The sequence below is a fragment of the Microtus ochrogaster genome, linkage group LG4, assembly GCF_000317375.1.
Source record: "Microtus ochrogaster isolate Prairie Vole_2 linkage group LG4, MicOch1.0, whole genome shotgun sequence".
In the NCBI taxonomy this organism is placed as follows: Eukaryota; Metazoa; Chordata; class Mammalia; order Rodentia; family Cricetidae; genus Microtus; species Microtus ochrogaster.
In genome coordinates, this window is record NC_022030.1 from 51,647,970 (window position 1) to 51,658,131 (window position 10,162).

Genomic DNA, 10,162 nt, shown 5'->3' on the forward strand with positions numbered 1-10,162 from the left:
CCTTCTGATGTGAGTATTGAGGATCAAACTTGGTTCTTCTTTAAGAATAGTATGAGCTCTTTACTGTCTTTTATTTTCTTAAAACTTTACCTTATGACAGGAATATTTGCTTAAGAACTGGACATAGAATTCCTAAAAGAAGTTCAGATAAATTCTGGAAGCAAAACATCCGAGGTGTGCACAAGTGGTCCCAAAGGTGGGAAAGCAAAGAAGTAGGAGTCAGAGAATAAGCAACGAGAGCTAGCTGAGGTCTGCAAGGCTCAGCCCTCCCCTACCATTATAGCCTGGCAAATTTGGGAGGGCCTTAACTCATGGGTATTAGTGATGGAGCTAAGAGACAGAAGGCCAAAGAAGGAAATAGAATAAAGAAGAAGGACAGATAAGTCACATTGGCTTTCAGGATCTTTATTGGTTTCCTAGAAACTTAAATGAAATGAGAAATGCAATTAAGTGGAAGAAAGGTTCTGTGTTAAATGATTACTAAGGTAGGGGATTGCTAGTAAAAATGAGAGGAAGAACACAACCTTTGTCTAGATGAATATGAAATTCAATATCACCATAAAGTGAACAAAACGAGAGAAATAAATTAGTCTATTCTAATTACTTAAATTGTGAATGATTAACCTGAACTTAGTGGCACCATGGTGAGACTGCAAGCTAATTTAGTAAAAACCATTATCTTACATAGTGCATAATTCCTTTGAAAATGTTCATGATACAGAGATTCATTTCTTGAAGGCCATGATAGTTGGAAACTCAGACTGAACAGAAAATTAAATTTTTGTAAGGAATGTTTGGAATGTTCTTCTCTCGGGCTCAGTGATATACGATATGTCTGGGTTATTTTTAGTGCTTTGCACATGCTCAAATATTTCATGTCCACCAAAAGGTTGCTTTCCACATATTATTCCATTTTAGCTCCTTCTCTAAAGAGATTTCTCATGGGGAATAGCTCCATGTAGAAACCAATAAGTACTGACAAAAATTTCATGACTTAGAGAAGGTTAAATGTAACACACTGAAGAGACTATTAAAAAGAAACCAGGCTGGTGAACAGCATTTTCCAAAATTTGTAAGTTTCCTGTTTTTTAGGAGATAGTATATATTACCACATCAAAGGGTTAATCCAATGTCAACTATTGCTTTGACTCTGTTTTGTTCTGGATAGCAGCCCACAGTGTGTCACCTCAGCAGTGACCAGTAACCTACACCTAACATCTCCCTTCTTGAGTACTTGGACAAAGTCTTGCATGCACTGCAGATTGCTTTTCTGTCCACACACATGTATTTTCTTGTGAGTGTATATTTATTCATGTGTGTAGCGGTCAGAGGTTCACACTGAGTTTCTTCCTCAATTGTGCTACCCCCCCCCCCCACTGAATCTGGAGCTTGATGACTTAGCATGCAGGCTGGCGAACAAGTACCAGGACTATTTGTCTCTGTGTTTCCAGTTCTGGGGATAGAAGTTATATGCCTTGCCCCTGGCTCATAAATGGAAGCATGGGGTTGGACTCAGTTCCTCATCCTTGAGTAGCAAGCATTTTACTGAGCCTCTCCACTGAACCTGTCTTTTTGATTATTAAAGACAGTTAGAGTTAAGAGCCTGTCTCCAAAAGATTATGGTTTTTGCCTTTAGCCAACAAGTTCATAAGTGTATGAGTGAATTAATTTGGACAAGAGTGACTTTCTGGATGAATTTTTAGACCTATGCTGAATCAACTCATCCCTTCAGAATAATTAACCATGTAAAATTCTCTAAGGCTGTACTGATACTGGTGAGTTCAACTAATCATAGAGAACTGCTTAACAAAAAAAAAATAGGTAAAGCTTAGACTGACTATTCAGGTCTTTGTTAAGACTGGTAGAATATCATAGGTATATAAAGCTAAGATACAAGTGAATGATTTGTTGTCCCTAAAATGTTGCCTTGAAAGTAAGCCCTGTGTACTCAAATCTCTTCAGCCTGGCACTTGACCGTGCTCTGGAAACTCACCGTGAAGCATAACTGCATCAGCATGTGGGCCGCGTAACTCTAGAATGTACTGGTGAGTTCTGTGTGAATCTGTATGTGATGGTCTCTCATCATCTAGGAAAACTGAACATCTTTTCTGGAACAAATAAGGACCAGTGAGTACCACCTTCTGTGAGACTGTTTTGATTTCAGAAGGTTTTAACTATGTCACTATTTATTTTAAATTCACAAGGCTTGGATAGTTCAACAGTGCTTTGATTTATCTAGTATAGTAAGAAGTCTCACAAACCTGAAACTGAGAGATCAGTTTGGGCCTATTTATGTGGAGGCCGTTTTTCATCCGACTCTACTAGATAGAGTCAGCTGGTAAACCACAAACCCTTCTGGCTCACCTTCTTGGTACCGTCAAACAATTTACTTTCGTTTCCCCCCATTGACTAAAGTCTTCTTAAAGCCAGACAATATTCATTTTTTTTCTGTCCCCAGTAGTTCACAATATGTCTGATACCTCATAAGCCGAAGTTAGTTGGTGGGTCGATAAAATTAGACTGTGATTGTTCAGCCTGCAGAGACTTTTAAAGGATCTCACAAAAGATTCTTTCATGTTCTCAAAATATATTTCAACACACAGAAGGTTGGAGGTCTCATATCTTTAATAAAATAAAGTTAAAAATTTAGACCTGTATAAATTATTAAGGCACATAATCAGGTTTTATGGCAAAGCACAACCATGGCTATGAATTATAAATCCAAGAGACTGTGTGTTAACTCCCAGATTACTCCTTGGATTGGTCTCATTCATTGAAGGTATTCAACTCATCTTATTCAACCAAAAACCAAATATGTTTGTGGTACTATTTCCTCTTTACGACAAGAGAGTTCCATATTTTCTTGAGCACACAATTCCTTCGCGATTCCTTGCAGCACCAGATATTGTTAAAGATTTGAATGGACTCGTACCGAAGCTTCAGCTGCTGGACTTGAACGACTGTGAAGGCACCTTTCAACCACTGTGTTGAAGGCATTTGCGTTGCTTCTCATACAAAAAGTAAGCGTCTCACTTATTTTTGTTCAAACAAACAGGAGTTTTAAAAAACTGCTGCCTGGAGACATGAAATATGACGTGAAATATGGTCTTTCATATCCACAATGTTCTGTTCATTGTGTCTGCACTAGGAAATGAGAATGCATTTCTTTTTGGGAGAGAATAAAAAGATAGTCATTATCTGAAAAACTCTATGACAGTGGCATGGCAACAATCACAAGAAACCTTTCTAAACAAGGCGTGAAAACACAGACGAAATGGCTTTGCAATTAGTCATGTCTAGCTGACAGATTTCTTCTATCTAAGGGAATTTGTGCAGAACATTTTATTTCGAGTCTTGGAAATTCTGATAAAAAAAAAGAAAAAAGGAAAGTGTAGTTTTTGCTGCATAAGGCAGGTGGCGTAAGCATGCAACTCTTTTAAAAAAATTTATCTAAAGTGATTATTTTCTCTCGGATTCTTTGAAAAAGCTTGCCTGCGCTGGGGTTTGAGGCTGAGCCGGTGACGTCAGCGTGGAATGCGGAGTCAGGCGCCCAGGCTCGCTATAAGCAGAGGAGCTGTCCGGTGCTGAAACTGCCCGAGACCTCACCCAGCGGTAGAGGAGCTCCATTGGAGCCATCGACACCTTTCAAGACCAAGGTAAGACTGCTTTCTCCTCAATTTACTGGAAAGTTCTCAATTGCGTGTCCTCCTTTGGCTTCCCAGATGGGAGGAAAAAGACAGTTTGGCAAGCTTATATTGATAGAACGACTGAAGGGCAACCTGCTGCTTTTCAGGCAAGGATACTCTATATGCATGCATAAATGAGAGAGTGTGGTTTATAGGATTGCTGGAGTATATTCATTAATTATAATGTTATTGAGAAAAAGCTGTAGGCAAGGAGAGTGGAAAAGTTAAGGATTTTAGTGTCAACACGCCGATTAATGTAAAGTTAACCAAGCCTGATGTTCTGATTCTTTTCCTAATGTTTTGTTTTTCTCTCAGGAGTCAGATACAGAACTGTTAATATAACTTATATGCTTAATATTCTTCACAGTTAGTTTATAAGGATTCAAATGCCATTAGCCACATGAGTCACAGAGGTAAACAATTTGGATTTGTATTTTTTCTTTGATATTCACCTCATGGGAACCCTTAATTAACTATTATTTTATGAACTGGGACGTTCTAGAAGGTCTTAGGTTATTATGCACTAATTTTAGTCCTGAGATAGTAGCTTAGAATGATTTTGAACATTGATTTCCTCCCTTCCCAAAGGTGAACTGTTATCTCAGGGAAAGGTTGTATGTGTCTAAGAATGAGAAACGGTAACTTTGAGTCCAAGGAAGAAAACAGAGAGCTGTATAGATTCTGATTGCAATTACTGTGCTTTGGCTGGAAAAACTGATCTGTTACTTTGCGGAAGTGGCTGGTTGGAACACATTTATTTTTGTTTATCCTAGCTAGTTGAGTTGTTTGGATTAGCTATATTCACGTGTATTGGTGTTTCAGTGTCAATGCTCCCAGCTCGTTTCACTGGAAAGACATTGTTATTGAAAGAGGATTCAATCACATCTGTCCAGGGAGATGCAACGCTCCTATCATTTGGATTTCAGAAAATTAAAATTTAAATCAAACACTGTATGAGACATTAAATCTATTAGAACCATCTTTTCATTGCTTTAAGAGATGCTCCTGGGGACAGGAAGTCATTTGAGTTTTAAACGCAATAATTGTGTCATCCAAAGTAAACCTGAGTTCGATAAAGATGAAATGGCCATGTTTGTCGAACTGTGTTTCAAACTGCAATGAACATTATGCTCTGATTCTATAGAAAAACCTCCTCCAAAGCAATGGCTTTACAGATAATCATGTAATCTATATGTTAAGATGTGTTAAGAAAATGTCATGATAATGACTTCAAAGCAAATATACTCAATATGGTTTTCAAGATTACATTTAAAATGACAGCAGTGAAAATTTGCAAAGCTAAATCAATTCTGAAATAATATAAAGAATATGGATATAGTATCTTTATTTAAAGTACATTATTTTACTCAGAATTTTATGAATAAAATTACTTGAAGTAAGCATTTATTTATTTTGAAAACATTCTCTGTATGCTTAACTAACCTACTTAGTGGTAATTTTAATCAGTTTAAGTATCTATGCTGAGGACGTTTTTATACTTGCAACCATTAGACAGCTCTAAAAGATTTATAGCATTCATTATCAGTAAGATCTGCTAAGCAATATTTTGATGTCTAATCCAACAGAAAATTGGGTTCATACAACTTTGATTATATATCACAAAAACATGACATATTGAAGTCATGAATAAGCTTGCAAACCTATTTACATGCATTTGTTTACAAGAGATTTGTAGGGATTGAAATAGCTTCCCTAGTATCAGCGTTGCCAAACAGGAAATGTACAAGGAATTCCTCTTACTAATCCATCTGTAAGACTTTTAAAGTATTGGTGAAGAAAAATGAATGAAGATTTTTTTTTTAAGTAGGAAGAATTCAACACATTGTCTGTGTTTGTCTAAATTGGGAATTACATAGTGGTTATTTTAAGATTGTTTTTAACAGCGTGAGTCACTTAAGATTTCACAGGTCCCTACAAAAATAGACACAGACATAAGACAAACTGAATCTGAACACTCACAAGCTTAGAAATAGACTAGTTAAGTAAACTTATGTTCTCTCTGTAGCATCTGTTTATTTACTACACACTAGAGGGAAGATGTAAAATATAACCATGATTGCATTTTGCAAGTCAGCCATAATACAATTATTAGAAGATTGGAGCATAGAAAAATTTAAAACAGTGTAGCTTATTAGTTTAGCAGGCTTCCACCAAAAGCTTCATTGTTTTAGCATACTAGCTAAGACCAGGCAGAACCCAGGTTCTAGGGGTTTTTAACTAACTAATGGAGCTATTGTTTGGTGAGTTAACCAGGACGCATGTACAAGGTGCTCAGTGCTATTGACACTAATATACTGTATTACATCATCATATATAGCAGCAGCATTTCTAAAACAAAATTGGATGACTAATTCAGAGATGGCTTTTTTTTTTACATAACCTTGTGGGCATAATTGTATATGCATATGTGCATGTATCATAAGAAATTATTTTGTGGTGGCTTTAATGGAATGCTGTTTGAAGTAATTACATTTTTAAAAGTCTTGTTTTATTGAAAAAAAATGATAAAAAAGTCAAACTACTAGTTTGTAAATGAAACACACAAAATTTGAGAACCCCCACTTCAGTATTTTTGCCTTTTAAACCAAGAGAATACCAGACAATCCTGATGTAAACACTAACTATTTTTCTATAGATTCTGATGGTTAGTTTGTAAAGATCATATAGGAAGTATTCATGAATTTTAAATAGTTCTCCTAGGTATACTATAAAATTATTTTCTTATTCACCCTTGTGCCTGGTGCTTTTCTTTCCTTCCCATCAGGTCTTCTATCTTGCATTATTTGTGCTAACTCATGGTTTTTATGTTTTAAGGAAATCTTCACGACATGGCAGAAGCTAAGACCCACCAATTTGGAGCGGTTCTGCTTCTTGTCCACTTAATTCTCCTCGTTTCTGGAGCCGAAGCAGCTTCCTTCCAGCGAAACCAGTTGCTTCAGAAAGATCCAGATCTCAGATTGGAGAATGTCCAAAAGTTTCCTAGTCCTGAAATGATCAGGGCTTTGGAGTACATAGAAAAACTCAGGCAACAAGCTCACAGGGAAGAAAGCAGCCCAGACTACAATCCCTATCAAGGCATCTCTGTTCCCCTTCAGCTCAAAGAAAACAGTGAAGAAAGTCACTTGGCCGAGAGCTCAAGGGATTCACTGAGTGAAGATGAGTGGATGAGGATAATACTCGAGGCCTTGAGGCAGGCTGAAAATGAACCTCAGTCTGCCCGCAAAGAAAATAAGCCCTTTGCCTTGAGTCCGGAGAAGAGCTTCCCAGTGGACATGGTTGATGACTATGAGACTCAGCAGTGGCCAGAGAAGAAACTCAAGCACATGCGGTTCCCTTTGATGTATGAAGAGAATTCCAGAGAAAACCCCTTCAAGCGCACAAATGAAATAGTAGAAGAACAATACACACCCCAAAGTCTGGCTACCCTGGAGTCTGTGTTCCAAGAGCTGGGGAAACTGACGGGGCCGAACAACCAGAAGCGTGAGAGGGTTGATGAGGAACAAAAGCTCTACACAAATGATGAAGATGACGTGTACAAGACCAACAACATTGCCTATGAAGACGTGGTGGGAGGAGAAGACTGGAGCCCCATAGAGGAGAAAATAGAGACTCAAACCCAGGAAGAGGTGAGAGACAGCAAAGAGAACGCAGAGAAAAATGAGCAAATCAATGAAGAAATAAAACGTTCAGGGCAGCTGGGGCTCCAGGATGAAGATAACCAGAAAGAGAGTAAAGACCAACTCTCAGAGGATGCCTCCAAAGTCATCACCTACTTGAGAAGGTTAGTGAATGCTGTGGGCAGTGGGAGGTCACAGAATGAGCAAAATGGGGACAGGGCAGCCAGGCTTCTTGAGAAACCACTTGATTCTCAGGCTATTTATCAGCTGATTGAAATCTCCAGGAATTTGCAGATACCCCCTGAAGACTTAATTGAGATGCTCAAAGTTGGAGAGAAGCCTAATGGGTTGGTGGAGCTGGAGCAGGATCTGGAGCTTCCTGTTGACCTGGATGACATCCCAGAGGCTGACATAGACCGCCCTGACATGTTTCAGAGTAAGCTACTTTCCAAGGGTGGGTATCCCAAGGGACCTGGTCGTGGTATGACAGAGGCCTTGCCTGAGGGACTCAGTGTTGAGGACATTTTAAATCTCTTAGGGATGGAAAATGCAGCAAATCAGAAGCCCTCATATTTCCCCAATCAATACAGCCAAGACAAGGCTCTGCTGAGGCTCCCCTATGGTCCTGGGAAATCTAGTGCCAGCCAGATTCCCAAAGCAGCCTGGATGCCAGATGTTGAAAGCAAACAAGCACCCTATGAAAGCCTGATGAATGACAAGGACCAAGAACTTGGAGAGTATTTGGCCAGGATGCTAGTTAAGTACCCCGAGCTCATTAATTCCAACCAGCTGAAAAGAGTGCCCAGTCCAGGCTCCTCCGAAGATGACCTCCAGGAAGAAGAGCAACTCGAACAGGCCATCAAGGAACACCTGGGTCAAGGAAGCTCCCAGGAAACCGAGAAATTGGCGACAGTGAGCAAAAGGCTCCCTGTAGGATCCCTGAAGAATGATGACCCCCTAAACAGACAGTACTTGGATGAAGACATGCTCATGAAAGTTCTGGAGTACCTCGCCCAAGAGAAGGCAGAGCAAGGGAGGGAGCATCTTGCCAAGCGGGCCATGGAAAACATGTAAACATCTTCAACTATTGCCCAGTTTTCCTTCTTTCCCCCGAGTGAGCCCCCTACATTTCTCTTCAGTGTGTTGACCTCTATCTTGTTAACACTGTAATATCTTGAAGTGATGTACAGGCAGGTGACTCCAGGTCATTTTGGGGAATCTGCTTCACTTACTCTAAGCTGTTTTCTTGTGTATGGATAAGTGTAAATGTTATGATTCTCAGATTAAAAATCTATGTCCTTTATTCAAGAAAGTTATCTATGATAGCATTGAATAGTGTATCTAATGGTCATGATGATACTTGCGTATGATAAAGAGTGTCCTATAATTACCTTGGAAGTTTTTAACATTATTGAATTATTTTGTTACTGTCTGTAGTGTTTTGTGGAGTTCTGGAGAAAAATCAATAAAGCATTATAAATATATAGTTTTACTTATAAGTCCTTTTATATTGTGTGTTTTATTGTTGATTAATAAATGTTATTTCTGGATACCTTTGGGCTTTTCATTCTGGAGAAACCAGAGAGAAGTGCTAGACCAAACAGCATGAAGCCAAAGGAGAAAACTATTGCTGCTACAGGCATTCCAGGTAAGAAATTATGAACATCATATGTGATCATACTTCCTTCCTGCAGGATGCTGTGAACATTCCCCAACAGCCTTGTGCTTCTTCATGTTTTGACCCTGTCCGTCATTAACAAAATAAGCCCTTGTGTATAATCCTTACACTTTATCTTAATTTGCATAAATAGAAGACATAAACTTTTCATACCCATGAACAACATGAAAATGAAAGAAAAGAGGTAAGAGAGGAAAAGAGAGAGGAAGGGAGTAAGGGAGGAGGACAGGAGACAGGGTGGGAGAAAAGGAAAGTGCAAAGACAGGGAAGGAGGGGCATGGAAAAAGTGAGAGAGAAGAGGGGAAGGGAGGAAGATAGAGTAGGAGGGGAAAGAAGAAAAAAGGGGGAGATGGCGGGAAGGAGGAAAGATTAATTGCTATGTGCATGACAGTGAGAAACAACCACAGGTTTGGAGGCATGCTGCACATCTTCAGGTCACATTGATTCCCCAAAGATAAAGCTGATTGCAGAAGAAGTAAATCATCTCAGAGATGGCCAGACCATGTGCTCTGTGTCTCCTGCGTTGGTGGATCTGGTCATGGCACACAACTGTTACAATGAAAACCACCACAGTATGTGACATCAGCATGCTGCTGTGTCCATGCAGGATCAGCAATAACAGCCAAAGAAACAGCTTCAAGAAAATGCGGGGGGGGGGGGAGGCGGAGGCAATAACATATTAGTAGTTATAAACAATTAGGGAATAATAGTTGTCTGTCCAGGTTGTGCTGTGTGTCAGGCACTGTAGGAATACTTCACAAACTGGAGCTCACTTCATTCATGCCACCTCACTGTCAAAGATGGATTTTCAACTCCTTTTAGTTGTATCTGGGAAAACAAAATCAGAGAAATTTACAAAAATCAACCAGCATTATGAGTTGTGAAAATTAGTAATTTCTGCCATTTCCTTATTCTGACTGTCTAGAAATACCTACCGGCTGAACGGTGGAGCAAGGAACAGTGATAGGCTCGTGAAATTTTAATTTCTTGGGTCACTTCCAACAGAAGTGCATGTGTGTGCATGCGTGTGTCTGCGTGTGCGTGTGTATGTGTGTGTGTATGTGTGGTGTAAATGTATGTATGTGTGATGTGTGTGTACATGTATATGTGTGTTTGTGTCACAGGAGTTCCCCGAGCTGTCAAAAGGTAGTGGAGGTGCC

The 10,162-nt window shown here is 39.3% G+C and overlaps 1 protein-coding gene across 1 annotated transcript; it reads left to right on the forward strand.

Moving 5' to 3' along the window:
- The first annotated feature begins 3,476 nt into the window (after positions 1-3,476).
- Positions 3,477-8,820, forward strand: Scg2 (secretogranin II). Its single transcript, XM_005361543.3, has 2 exons — positions 3,477-3,656; positions 6,522-8,820. Exon 2 carries the CDS (start codon positions 6,536-6,538, stop codon positions 8,396-8,398), a length of 1,863 nt encoding a protein of 620 aa, XP_005361600.1. The 5' UTR covers positions 3,477-3,656; positions 6,522-6,535; the 3' UTR covers positions 8,399-8,820.
- The last annotated feature ends 1,342 nt before the right edge of the window (positions 8,821-10,162 follow it).